Source organism: Carlito syrichta, unplaced genomic scaffold, assembly GCF_000164805.1.
Source record: "Carlito syrichta isolate Samal-C Ts95f unplaced genomic scaffold, Tarsius_syrichta-2.0.1 Scaffold305672, whole genome shotgun sequence".
Taxonomy (NCBI): Eukaryota; Metazoa; Chordata; class Mammalia; order Primates; family Tarsiidae; genus Carlito; species Carlito syrichta.
The window spans coordinates 85,659-100,390 of NW_007249768.1; the positions used below are offsets into that span (position 1 = coordinate 85,659).

At 43.7% G+C, this 14,732-nt stretch overlaps 1 protein-coding gene across 4 annotated transcripts in view; it reads left to right on the plus strand.

The window, feature by feature from the left end:
- The window catches only part of TAMM41 (TAM41 mitochondrial translocator assembly and maintenance homolog), a 58,422-nt gene that overhangs the window by 33,620 nt on the left and 10,070 nt on the right, over positions 1–14,732 (plus strand). For 3 of the 4 annotated variants that reach the window (XM_008062210.1, XM_008062209.2, XM_021714563.1), the window contains exons 6-7: positions 11,381–11,546; positions 13,719–13,781. In XM_008062210.1, coding sequence (XP_008060401.1) covers positions 11,381–11,546; positions 13,719–13,781 — 229 coding nt within the window. The remainder of the gene's footprint in view (positions 1–11,380; positions 11,547–13,718; positions 13,782–14,732) is intronic. The other variant, XM_008062211.1, reaches the window with a different exon arrangement.

Genomic DNA, 14,732 nt, shown 5'->3' on the forward strand with positions numbered 1-14,732 from the left:
ACCCCAGCTCAAAAAAAAAAAAAAAAAATAGGAATTATTTTTAAAATAAGAAAATGACATGAAATACCAGAATACCTACCACTCAGTTTTGTTTTTTGTTTTTTTTTTTGAGTTGGAGTCTCGCTCTTGATGCCCAGGCTGGAATGCCATGGCATGCTCACAGCCACCGCAGCCTTGACCTGCTGGGCTTAGGCGATCCTTCTGCCTCAGCCTTCCAAGTAGTTGGAACTACAGACGCACACAACCACACCCGGCTTATTTCTTGATTTATTGTAGGGACGAGTCCTCACCAAGTTTCCCAGGCTGGTCTTGAATCCCTGGGCTCGGGCAATCCTCTCACCTCAGCCTCCCAAAGTCCTGGGATTACAGGCTGAGCCACCATGCCCAGCCCCCACCACTCAATTTAACAGACTTTACCACATTTGGGCTCATATTTAGGTTTTGATTTTATTATATTATATATATTTATTTTTTTGAGTTGGAGTCTCACTCTGTCACCCAGACTGAAGTGCAGTGGCCACTCCCGGCCTTGACCTGCTGGGTGGGATCTGGTGATCCTTCCGCCTCAGCCTTCCAAGTAGCTGGAACTACAGGTGCGCGCTACCACGCCCGGGTAATTTTTGATTTATTGTAGAAATGAGGTCTCACTAAGTTACCCAGGCAGGTCTCGAACCCGCAGGCTCAGGCAATCCACTCACTTCAGCCTCCCAAAGTGCTGGGATTACAGGCTGAGCCACCGAGCCCAGCTTATTATATTATTATTATTTTTTGAGTTGGAGTCTCACTCTGTCACCCAGACTGGAGTGCAGTGGCACATTCACGGCAACCACTGCCTCGACCTGCTGGGCAGGTGATCCTTCTGACTCACCCTTCCAGGGAGCTTGAACCACAGGTGTGCACCACTGCGCCCAGCTAATTTTTTGATTTCTTGTAGAGATGAGGTCTCACCATGTTGCTCAGGCTGGTCTTAAACCCTTGAGTTCAGGCAGTCCTCCCATCTTCGCCTCACAAAGTGCTGGGATTACAGGCATGAGCCACAACACCCGGCCTAAGGTTTTTATTTTAATTTTTACTTTTGCTAAAGTAATGCATGCACTTGACTTAAAAGCCAAATGGTACCTCAAGGTTTGCAGCAAAAATAGCAGTTTCCTGCTGTACACCTTCCTACTTTCTCAATCCTGCTTCCCAAAGGCATTCATCTTTCATGTCTTTAACTGATTCTTCATGTCTTTAACTTACCTCCCTATTCTCAATCATATGATTTGACTGTTATTTCTTGATTTTTTCAATTTTATACTTTATTTTTGCCATTATAGAAAATGAGGATTTTTTTTTTACTTTCTTATGCTACACCATCAATGCTCACACATGTGCTCTTTCCCCCTCCTACCTCATTCCCCCATACTCCACGTATAGTTATTTCATAATTTTTAATTATTACAGCATTTTCTTCATTGGTGAGATATAGTCTTATGAAAATTCCTTTCCTGTCCAACTTTATTTTTTCTGGAGGTAACAGTTGTCTAATTTATTTTTCTTTTCTTAGGTCTTTAATTCCTCCTCAAACTCACCAGTAGATCTGTAAAACTCTGACCATTTTAGACTAATATGTTGGTTTTTTTCTGTGTCTGACCATTTTAGACTAATATGTTGGTTATTTTCTTGGAGACATTCTTCCTGGAACTCCTTTCCTGTTGCTTTCTGGACTCGTTTTCTAGACTTGCTGCACAGCTGTGCTTGTCAAGCTTCCTTTCATTATTACCCTGAGAATTCCCTTTGCCTCTCCCCTTTGCTAATATTTAGTGTTCTGGATCTTGTATCTTTTTCTTTCTTAGTTCACATTTTCATTTAGGTGAATTATATCTTTTAGTACCTTCCTAACAAAGGTTGTGAAGGGAGGTCAATTTTTGAGAACTTGGACTTCTGAAAATTCAGCCCTCCCATTGATTGTTTCAGAGTGGAAAAAATTTTTCTTCCAAATTTTTAAGTCATAGCTTTATTCTTTTTTTTTGGGGGGGGGGGGTTGGAGTCTCACTCCGTCGCCCAGGCTGGAGTACAGTGGCACACTCGGGGTCACCCCAGCGTCAACCTCCTAGGCTCTGGCGATCCTTCCACCTCAGCCTTCCAAGTAGCCAGAACTACAGGTGCACACTACCACGCCTGGCTAGTTTTTTTTTTGTTGTTATTTATTGCAGAGATGAGGTCTCACCAAGGTGCCCGGGCTGGTCTCGAACCCATGGGCTCAGCCAATCCACTCACCTCAGCCTCCCAAAGTGCTGGGATTACAGTCTGAGCTGCCAAGCCCGACCAGGTTTATTCTTTTTTTTTTTTTTTTTTTTTGAGTTGTAGTCTCACTCTGTCGCCCAGACTGGAGTGCAGTGGCCGCTCCCGGCCACCGCAGCTCAACCTGCTGGGCTTCAGCGATCCTTCCACCTCAGCCTTCCAAGTAGCCGGAATTACAGGCATGCACTACCACGCCTAGCTAGGTTTATTCTTTATTTCCAATGTTGCATTAAAATGTCCAGTGATATCCAGATTCCCTGTTCTTTGGATGTGACCTTTCTATTTCTCTGATAGTGTTTAAGGTCTTCATTTTTTTCCAGTATTTTTAAATGTCATGCTGATTTGTCTTTGTATCTGTTTTCCATTTATTATTGTGGCAGTTGGTGGGCCTTTTCTATCTAGAATTTAATGAGCTTCAATTCCAGGAAAGGTTCTTTTATTATTTCTGTAATAATGTCTTTGTACTCATTTTTTTTTTTTTGAGTTGGAGTCTCACTCAGTTGCCCAGGCTAGAGTACAGCCACTGCAGCCTCAACCTGCTGGGCTCACGCAGTCCTTCTGCCTCAGCCTTCTAAGTAGCTGAAACTACAGGCATGTACCACCACACCTGGCTAATTTTTTTGACTTAATGTAGAGACAAGCTCTTGGTCAGGTTGCCCTGACTGGTGTCGAACCCCTGGGCTCAGGCAGTCCTCTCACCTCAGCTTCCCAAAGTGCTGGGATTACAGGCTTGAGCCACCATGCCTGGCCTGTACTCATTTTTTTAGTTTGTTCTTTCTGGAATTCTTGTTAGTTGGTTGTTGAACCTCCTGGTTTGACCTTTTCTGTCTCTCTCTCTCTCTCTGTCTCTCTCTCTCTCTCTCTCTCTCTCTCTCTCTCTCTCTCTCTCTCTCTCCTGTTTTCTTGGTTTTTTAATTTAGTTTTGCGGAATAATTTTTCAGATTGATCTTCTAACATTTCTACTGAATTTTTAATTTCCCCCAATGTTCTTTTTTTATAGCATCCTATTCTTGTTTTATGGTTATATTATTAAATCTTATTTTCTCAGCTCTTTAATGATTTTTATTATAACTTCTGAAGTCTTATCTTGCTTCCTACATTGTCTCTTTTTCTCGTAGTTTCTTTTCTCTGTTGATTTACTCTTATCTGTTATGTGAAAGACTTTTCTCAAATGTCTAGATGTCTTCCTAGCCTGGTTTTTAAAGAATGAGGCACTAAAATGCAGACTGGAAGTTCTTTGTGATAGGTCAGGCTTATCAAACTGGTGGGCTTTACCATAGGATTATGGAACAAAGACCTGGCTGTTTTATTGGAGGACCCCAAATGCCAGCATCTGTAGAATTTATCCAGAGAGACATCTTCCATTCTTTGACAAATGGACAGAAGCAAATTGTGCCTAGCTGCCAACTTTCTAGAGAGGAAAAAGGACTGGGAATTTCCTCTGACTATGAAGATAAACTTATCCAAACTCCTTCCTGTGGCTTACAAAAGCCTGCATGATCTAATTTCTAATTGATTTCTTTTCCTGGGAAACTCACAAGAATAAGGTTAGGGGGCTGAGCTACAGCTTTCAGTGCTGCAAGTAGTGTTGAGACTGTGACAGTTACTCATATTCTCCCCCTTTTCTGCCCTTTCTAGATTTCCTTCACCCTCATCTACCATTTCTCCTTGTCTGGAGAAGGTGGCCCAGATCCTCATGTCTGAGGAGTAAGAGACCCTGGTCACCATGCCCGTGTCAGACTGTGGCTACTGCACTTGTCCATTTGCCCTCAGAATCGGTCAGGGGCTACTAAGAGATGTGTATCAGTAGCCCTGCCTCCTTACCAAGGGCAGTAGCTCGGGGTCACTTGCTCCTGCCGGTGGAGTGATGACTCATTTCCTTCCCTGCGGGACTTCTGGCATGGGGTTCTGAATGGATTGGGTGGCAGTCACAGCTTAAAACGGAATGGAATGCTCACTGTGTTCCCTGCTAGAAGCGTTCCTTCTCTGGGGACTGGACCGCTAGACTCACAGAACTGGAGTTTTGAGATGTGCAGCACAGCATCCTCGGGGGTCACTGGGAATGATGTTCAACAAGGCCACTTCTCCCACCTTTTGGTTCCAAGACCCGTGTCTTTTACTAGCTGGGAATAGAGTACTGTGTTATGGTCATTAATTTAGGACACATATTTTACTCCATTTTCACAGGATATCATCTTCATGCTGGTGCCGCAGCTGGAGGCTCTTTGATTGTTCTTTCTTTTTTTTTTTTTTTTTTTTTTAGTTGAAGTCTCACTCTGTCACCCAGGCTGGAGTGCAAAAGCACGCTGACAGCCACCACAGCCTAAACTTAGTGGGCTCAGGTGATCCTTCCGCCTCAGCCTTCCAAGAAGCTGGAACTACAGGCACGCGCCACCATGCCCGGCTAATTTTTTTTATTTTTATTGTAGAGATGAGGTCTCACCAAGTTTCCCAGGCTGGTCTCGAACCCGTGGGCTCAGGCAATCCTCTCACCTCAGCCTCCCAAAGTGCTGGGATTATAGGTGTGCGCCACCACGCTCGGCTGATTCTTCTTTCTTAGAGTTTTTAGACGGTGGCACATTGACATTTAGGGCCAGGTAATTCTTTGTTATGGGGGACAAACACTGCCCTCCTTTGAGAACCAGTGCTCTACCAGGTTGGCAACTTTGGTGCAGTATGTGGTAGGAACAGGGAAGCCCTTGTGCCCACTGCTGCACCTCTGAGTTTCCTTTGTTCTGAAGTCGGTCCCGTAGGTGATGTTACGTGGTACACCACATCAGAGATTCAAGCATGCTGGGAGCCCTGTTCAATGGTATTGGCAAGGCCCTGTGGCCAGGAAAGGCAAACCCACACGCAGAATTTGTGTTGCTTCCAGTCCAGGTGAATCGCCTCTTCCCCGGTTGAAAGAGTTCAATGTGGTCAACTTACCACTGAGTTGCTGGTTAGTCTCAAGAGTTGATCCTGTCTCAGGATCTCAGCATTGGCTTCTGTTGCCGTCAGGTTGAACTTTGAGCAGCAGCGGTAGCTAAGTCAGCCGTGGTGAGTAGCAGCCCATGATACTGGGTGTAGGCATATCCTCGGTCCTTGTTTCATGGGACTTTTTTTGTGAGCCCATTGTGCCAGCTCTAGGACAACAGACTGTTGAGTCAGCTGGCTGAATTACTCTTTTGGTTATTGCTGACTCTTCCATGGTGGATGCTTGCCGGTAGGCATGAATATACAATACGAAGGTCTTCTCACTCTGTGCCTACTCCCATAGGCCCATCTACATGCCTCTTCCCCTAAATTCCTTTTCCCCAGTCTCCTAATCTTTTTCCTTTCAGACTCCTAGCCAGCCAGTGAACCATTCTCCACTTCCCATGAGTCTTTATGTACTCTTACCTTGAGCCACTTCTTTTTCCATGTGAAGTGGATGACCAGGAGCACCACCCCGAAGCATGTCCATGGAATGACTACCCCTCATCAGTGTCTTTCAGGGCTATCCCTAATTGAGGCTGTAATGCAGATGCCATCCATTTTTAGCTGTATACCAAACCAAATAATCCATGAGGCAAGTTTGTCCTTCTTTGTCGTCCAAGAGCCTGTCACAAGGGAGCCTCCATGTAGCCATATGCATGGGCCAACAGAGAAGCACTGGTACAACCATAGTGGATATTATAGTGTCTTGGTTGCTTGCTCTTACAGCTTACTGTGTTCTCTGGCTTGCTCATGCCCGATGTCAGTTTACCTTTTTTTTTTTGAGTTCGAGTCTCACTCTGTTGCCCAGACTGGAGTGCAGTGGCCGCTTTCGGCCACTGCAGCCTCGACCTGCTGGGCTCCGGCAATCCTTCCGCCTCAGCCTTCCGAGTAGCCGGAATTACAGGCGCGCGCTACCACACCCAGCTAATTTTTTGATTTTTATTGTAGAGATGAGGTCTTGCCTGCCCAGGCGGGTCTTGAACCCGTGGGCTCAGGCAGTCCACTCACCTCAGCCTCCCAAAGGTGCGGGATTACAGGCTGAGCCACCGAGCCCGGCTGTCAGTTTACCTTTTCCATCTTGCAATGAATTGCTGTTGAACCTGCCTGACCTCATCACTTAGTGAATCTCACAGATCCCAGATTATGGTTCTTGATGCGTCATCCTTTGATAGGGCATGGTCAGAAGCTCCATTGCTACCAGGGCCAAATATCCATCCATGAGCTGATTTCAGATTGTGTGTGGGTCTTTGCTGTGGATGGCATGGCCTTGCTTCAGAACCCTAGCGTCTGCATTGTGATTTTCCTACTGCGGCTCACCATAAGCATCCCATAGCTTCTTTTTACACTGGAGATACCTTTAGAACTTTTAGAACCCTGGAGCCTATGGGGTTGTGTAGCACAAGTGGCTGGACTGATAATCCTCTGAAATGCATATGTATACCAAGGCCTCCAATATGAACTTGCCCCTTGCACTCACCAGATGACAGCAATGATACATCATTGATATAGTAGACCAAAATAATACTAGATAGAATTTCCAAATAATCTGGTTTCCTTTGAATGTCTTATGACAGAGGATGAGAGAGTTAACAAGTCCTGAGTCAAACTGTAAGGTATACTGTTGTCCCTCACATATGAAAGTGAGCTGTTTCTGATTCTCTTGCCTAATAGAGATGGAAAGAATGCATTCACCGGATCTGTGGCCCCATCTCTATACCTGTAGTTCTGTTGATCTACTTTAGCAGATTTATGACATCTGGCACAGCAGATGCAATTGGGGTTTCCACTTGTTTGAGTTTGTGGTAGTCAGCTGTAATCTACCAAGTTCTATTTTGTCTAGGGGTGTATATATGTGAGAGAGATTTTAAGGAACTATTTCATGTAATTGTGTGAGCTGACAAGTTAGAAATATGTAGAACAGGCCACCAGGCTGGAGCCCCAGGGGAAGAGTCTTGATGTTGCAGTCTTGATCCAAAAGCAGTCTAGAGACATGATTTCTTCTTCTTCAGGGAACCCTAGTTTCTTCTTTTAAGACCTTCAGCTGATTGAATGAGGCCCACCCATATTATGGAGAGTAATCAGCTTTACTCAAAGTCTGTTGATTTCAATGTTAGTTACATCTGAAGAATATCAACATCTAGACTGGTGTTTGAACCAAGCAGCTAAGCACATTTGCCTAGCTAAGTTGGTATATAAAATTAACCCCACCATACCACTATATCCATTAGGTGTACAGATGGTGCGCCTCTGTTATTTCTCTTGGAATGTGGTTTTATTTTTTCTTTACTCTTTTGGCCAAGAGGAGAGACTGACAACTTCAGAGGCTTCCACTTGATCTTCTACACAGTGATAACTCCAAAATACCATCTTAGAGCTTTTCTGTCCTCTCAATAAATCTTGCTTTAAAAAAAAAAAAATGAGGGCTGGGCTTGGTGGCTCAGCCTGTAATCCCGCGCCTTGGGAGGCCGAAGTGAGTGAATTGCCTGAGTCCACGTGTTCGAGACCCGCCTGGGCAACTTGGCAAGACCTCATCTCTACAATAAATCAAAAAATCAGCCAGGCGTGGTAGCACGCGCCTGTAGTTCCAGCTACTTGGAAGGCTGAGGCAGAAGGATCGCCGGAGCCCAGCAGGTCAAGGTTGCGGTGGCCAGTAGCGGCCACTGCACTCCAGTCTGGGTGACAGAGTGAGACTCCAACTCAAAAAAAAAAAAATCAGGATTGGGCAGATTTGAAACCAAGGTCTCATCTGCTCTTGCAGTGGCGCTGTGAGCTAGATAGGCCTTCAGGTTGTCCCAACTCAGGACAAAGAGGCCACGCCTCTGTATTCCTGCCTTTTCCAGTTACTGGATACAGGCAGCTCCCTTTGACTGAGGAAAATCCTGGGAGGGACACTGGGAGACTCAGCCATTTTTTCCAGTAGCTGGTAAGTACCTGGGTCATGGCTAGGTGTGGTGGCTCACGCCTATAATCCCAGCACCTTGGGAGGTCAAGGCAGGCATTGCTTGAGCCCAGGAGTTCGAGAACAGCCTGGATGACATAGCAAAACCTCGTCTCTACTAAAAAATAAAAAACTTAGTTGGGCTTGGTGGCGTGTGCCTGTAGTCCCAGCTACTTGGAATGCTGAGGTGGAAGGATTGCCTGAGCCCAGGAGGTCAAGCTGCCAGGAGCCATGATCATTGTGTCATGCCACTGCACTCCACCTGGGTGACAAAGTAAGATCCTGAGTCAAAAAAAAAAAACAAAGAAAGAAAGCACCTTGGTCGTGAAGCCTGGCTCTGGGTGGTGTGCCAAGGCATCCACTATTATACGGCCATATCTGCTTTTTAAAAAATATTGGCTTATGCTGGGCGCAGTGGCTCACGCTTGTAGTCCCAGTACTTGGGAGGCAGAGGCAAGAGGATTGACTGAGCCCACACGTTCAAGACCAACCTGGGCAACATAGCGAGACCTTGTCTCTACAATAAATTTTAAAAATTAGCTTTACATGGTGGTGGGCATGGTGTCACATGCCTGTGGTTCCAGCTACTTAGAAGGCTGAGACGGAAGGATCGCCTGAGCCCTGCCTGGGCAACAGAATGAGACTCTGACTCAACAAAAAATGAAATAGAATAAAAAATATTAGCTTATGATGCATAATTCATAATTACAATTAAGTTCAGTGGCTATTAGCATACTCACAAGGTTGTGCGATGTCACCACAGTATCCTTGTAGAACGTTTCATCGCTTCCGAAAAGGCACCCTGTCCATTAGCAGTTCCCAGTTCTTCCTTCCCCACAGGCAACCACTAATCTCCTCCTCCTGTCTGTTTGGGTTTGCCTATTCTAGACACTTCATTTAAATGGAATCGTACAATAGTGTTTTTTCTATACTTGCTTTTCTGGAAAATTGACACGTGATAATTATATCCGTATCTGCTTTTAGAATACATTTTGACTTGCACAATTTAGCTAGATGCTTTCACTTCCATGCTTTAATGAGAACTAAAGAGTATGGAAAACTAGGCAGAATTTGTCCATTTATTTGATCATGTCAACTAATATTTTGTCTTTACACACATGATTTTTTTTTGAGTTGGAGTCTCACTCTGTCGCCCAGACTGGAGTGCAGTGGCCGCTCCTGGCTACCGCAGCCTCGACCTGGTGGGCTCCCGCGGTCCTTCCGCCTCAGCCTTCCAAGTAGCTGGAACTACAGGCGCGCGCTACCATGCCCGGCTAATTTTTGATTTATTGTAGAGATGAGGTCTCGCCAAGTTGCCCAGGCGGGTCTCGGACTCGCGGGCTCAGGCAATCCACTCACCTCAGCCTCCCAAAGGTGCAGGATTACAGGCTGAGCCACCAAGCCCAGCTTTGAATAGATTTTATAGACAAAACTAGAAAATCCAGGCATTGCTATATAGTTGATAAATATTTCTTGAATGAAAAAAAGTTGTAGAATGAGTAAATTCTAATTATTAAGAAAGTTGGCCATATCTGGAAACTTTGAATCTAAAATTTAATGCATTTATTTGTCTAATTTTCTTTTCACTGTTTTCTTAGTTGAAGTTAAACCCTAAACATTTGTTAAAAGAATACAAGAGAGATTTTTACTTGGAAAATAATGTGATGAGCTGTTGAGGGCAGTGATACTGCTTCTAAACTTGACAGGCAGTCAATGTTTATGTGATTTTTTAAAAATTTAATTTCATTAGGCATAGTATATTAGACTATGAGTTAGGAAAGCTGGGTCTGGTCTCAGCTCTGTGGCTAACTTTTTTTTTTTTTTTTTTTGAGTCAGAGTCTTATTCTGTCCCCCAGGCTGGAATGCAGTGACAAGATCATGGCTTACCACAGCCTCAACCTCCTGGGCTCAGGTGATCCTTCCATCTCAGCCTCCCAAGTAGCTAGGACTACAGGCACATGCCACACACACAGCTAATTTTTTTATTTTTATTTTTGTGGATACCAGGTCTCACTATGTTGCCTAAGTTGCCTAGGCTCAAGCAGTCCTCCCACTTCAGCCTCCCAAAATGCTAGGGTTACAAGCGTGAGTGAGCCACTGTGCCCGACCTGCGGCTAAAATTTGATTCAGTGGTTTCCAAGTAAAATGTGATGCAATAGTTTTATGTATGTTTTATTTCAGTACTTTTCTCTTATCAATTTAATGTATTGTAGAGTACATTGGGAACAGAAGCCACTGGCAGGCTTACTCCTATTTAACAAATAATGACAACTAATTTGTTTTGATTCAGTTATTCATTTCTTTATTCAAATGCTTTTTAAGTATCTACTATATGCCAGGGGATTAAAAGTGAATAAGATTTGTCTTTGTCATCAGTATATTCCTGCAGTTTGTGAAATAATAGCATGGTGTGCAAAAGGCCCTAAGAGCAGGAGACATAAATTCAGAGCCCATTTTTTCTAATTATTGACTGGATGATCCTGGACATGTTACTCAGTCTCCCTACCTTTAAAATGGGAGGGACACTATGAGTACCTGACTTTGAAAGGGCCTTGATGGACATTTAGCTTCAACCCCATTTCCTTTGACTACTGGATTTAAGACAAATAGAAATTTTAAAAATTGACATTGAAAGAGGCTTTTATTCCTTTCCCATATAGAAATGGGATATTATAGGAAAAGAATTATCCTTTTTGAAAAATTTTTTTTTAAGGGACTTAGACTCTAGAACACTTGTGCTTTTTTTTTTTTCAAGTTGGGGTCTCATTCTGTCACTCAGACTGGAGTGCAGTGGTGCAATCTTGGCTCACTGCAGCCTCTACCTCCTGGGCTAGGGCAATCCTTCTTCCTCGGCCTCCTGAGTAACTGGAACTACAGGCATACGCCACCAGACCTGGCTAATTTTTTAAAGATTTTGTAGAGACAAGATCTCTCTCTGTGTTGCCTAGGCTGGCCTTGAACTCTTGGACTCAAGCAATCCTCCCACCTCTGCCTCCCAAAGTTCTGGGCTTACAGGTATGAGCCACCATGCCTGGCCCACTTGCTCATTCAGTTTCAGAAGGGAGAGTCTCAGCATACTGCCTAGCCTGGGGTGTGGGGACATATATCTTTGTGTGATTTTTAGATAGAAGCTCTGTGTTTTTTAATGTATATAGAATTCAGAGCACTTGCATAGCTGTCTTTTCTTTTCCTTCCCCTCAGATAGATAAAAGCCCAGAAGGACAATTTACTCAGCTAATGACATTGCCTAAAACCTTACAGCAACAGATAAATCATATTATGGACCCTCCTGGAAAAAACAGAGATGTGGAAGAAACTTTATTCCAAGTTGCTCATGATCCCGACTGTGGAGATGTGGTACGACTAGGTATGTTTGTGGATTTGGTGTTGAGGAAGCGCCGGCTTTGGGGAAAGCAGACTTCATTTGTGGTCAAGACACATTATTTCTTTCTTCTTGCCTAGCGAGACTGTGAGAAAGATTGCCTTTAGGAAGAAAAAGCGCTGGGGTTTTCCAAATCTATTTTTACTTCTTTGAAGTAAGATGGTAGAAATACTTCTGTTTTCAGATATCTGGATCCTAAATCACTGTCAAAGGGAGAAACAATCTTTCTTTTGGTTCCAAGAGCGTAACTACTAGAAGTTATTCAAGATATGTCTGTGTTCTTCTTGATGGTCTAAGAAAGAAGACTGGTGCATTTTTAATGGTTTTATGGCATCAAGAACACAGCCTTCATCAGCCAACTCCATTGGCTGTCTCATGCACATATCAGCAAGTTCCCTCTGCCACAGCCCGTGCTCCGCAGCATTTTCCCTAGCACTCCCCTCAAGTATATCGCAAAATCTGAACCTTGTCTTCAGAGACCCACTTCTCTTTGAGGTGCTAAAGATAATTTACGAGTCAGTTAGTAAAGAAATAATTATGAAATTGAGAATGACTCCCTCCCTCAAATGAGTATATTCTCTTGTTTTTATTCAGTAAACACAGAGCTCCTTCAGAGGGCCAACCACTCTGCTAGATGCAATTTATGGTAAAGACTTTGAACATTGAACCACAGTTAAACACTAGTTGCCATAAGCCTTTCCACTCTCACTTGCTCGTGGACCTGCACTGGGTTTTCGGAGCATATCTTTAGTTCATGTGTGAGACAAATGGTTGGTTGGTTTGTTGTTTGTTTTAACATGATCCTGGCAACAGTGAAGTCTGTGTTGTCTTTTTGAGGAGAATGAAAGACTTGTACTGTTGCTCCTCACTGAGGAATCCTCTATATGAAGGGGGACCCAAAACCCCCCGGAATTTATAAGAAATAGTGTATTTATTCTTTTTTTTTTTTGAGTTGGAGTCTCACTCTGTCGCCCAGACTGGAGTGCAGTGGCCGCTCCCAGCCACCGCAGCCTCGACCTGCTGGGCTCCGGCGATCCTTCCGCCTCAGCCTTCCGAGTAGCCGGAATTACAGGCATGTGCTACCACGCCCAGCTGTTTTTTTGATTTATTGTAGAGATGAGGTCTTGCCGCCCAGGTGGGTCTCGAACCCGCGGGCTCAGGCAGTCCACTCACCTCAGCCTCCCAAAGGCGCGGGATTACAGGCTGAGCCACCGAGCCCCGCTAGTGTATTTATTCTTATGTTTTTAAATTTCAATCACCTTCAAAGTACTCTCTGGTGCAATACACCTATCAAAACAGTTTTTTCATTGCTCAAAACAGTTTTTGAACTCATCAATTCTGATGCCTTTTAGTGCTTCTGCCATTTTTTGTCTGACCTCTTCCACACCAGCAACACATTTCCCTCTGAGGACTTTTTTCAACCAGGAAAACAAAAGAAAGTTGCTGGGGGTGAATAAGGAGGGTGGGTGGGGCATGGTGTCATGCCATTTTTGGTAAAAAACAAAACCAAACTGCTGAACACTCAGTGCAGTGTGGGCAGGTGCACTTGTAAATAAATAAATGCGCAAACTCATTGAAAAAAATCTCCAAAGAAAAAAAATTCACTGAAGCCAGATGGAGCCTCTCACAATAGCACTAGCTGGTACACTGATACTGACTGGTTCCTAGAACACTACCTAGCAAGGGAAGCCTGTACTACAAGGAGTCTGCCCTGCAAAAGATAACTGGTTTTTTTGGGTCCCCCTTCAGATGTGTTTTCAGAAGGAAAGTTTTTCTTCTAGATACAAAACATTTGATTTTTAATCTTTTCACATCTTAGAATTGAAAACCAGAAGCCTTAAGCAGACTTAAAGTCATAAGTGACCTGAGAGAGTCACCTAGCTCTGCCCCTTGTTTTAAGGGGAGAAGACCAGGCCCAGACAGTTCAGGGATTTGCCTGTGCTCATACAGCCACAGTGCCACACCTGGCCATACTAGTTTCCTGGCCCTCCATCCTGATACCCTTTTCACAGTCACTCTGTGACACCAGGGCAGAGATAGATTTGCCGGTTTTGTTGGCTGACTGGGAAGAATATTTAGTTTCAGGTTTTAAAACTGTTAAGATGACTAACATCTGCTTTGGGTTTTTCTGGTATCCTTTTCATTTTTTTCTCACAGGGCTTTCAGCAATCGTGAGACCTTCTAGTATAAGACAGAGTACCAAAGGCATTTTTACTGCTGGTAAGAACTTTAGAAAAATCCATGCATAATGTACTTGCTGGACTGACTTGCTTCAGAACTCTTGGTTAAAATGTAAAGCTTAATCTGTATCTTTTAAGTACTTGCGAAATGCTGAGTTTTGATGGCCATAAACTAGGATGTTGCAGTAATGTACAAACAGGCATAACAACACCATAATCTGGTAGTCTAACAAAGTCATACTATTTGAAGTGTGTTGGAAGGCTTTACTGCCCTTCTAAATTTTCTGAATAACTTCTTGTGTGCAGTTTTTTTCCTTATATTCTTTATGTATCAAGGTTACACCTGTATAGCATTGTGAAACAACAGGACTTTGTGCTCCCCCCCATTCTTCAGAGACAACTGCTTCCAATTCTCTTAGTGGGTTATTTTTGCTTTTACTGCCATTTCTCTAAATCTTTTCAACTTTAGGTGTCAACGATTGACTTCTCACTATGGCAGGTTAGAATTTAACTCGTGCCCCCAGCCTCACCACATGTCCTTACTCTCCCATCCCTCTGTCTTCCTCATATAGTTGTTTTGTGGTTCAGGCTGATCAGTATTCAGTTTAACATTGTTATGGGTCACATAGGATACTTTGTCTTCTCTGCACAATGTTCCTCTTCCATGGAGACTGTCTTCACTGCCCCCTGTAGGGAATCCCTCATCTCCGGTATCTCCTACCTTTCGTTTTCTTGGTGTGCACTCTCATTGTGGTGAAGGACATCATCCAGTAATTTCCTGAGAAAAGATATGTGGAAGGCAAATTTGGAGACCATGTGTGTCTGAAATCTCTTTGGTCTGCCTTTACACATAATTGATACTTATGTTGGGTGTATATTAGAAATCATTTTCCTTCAGAATTTTGAAATCATTGCTGTATTTATTTTTTTACTTCTAGGATTGTTGTCTAAGTACAGAGACATTCTGATTCTTTTTTTTTTTTTTTTTTTT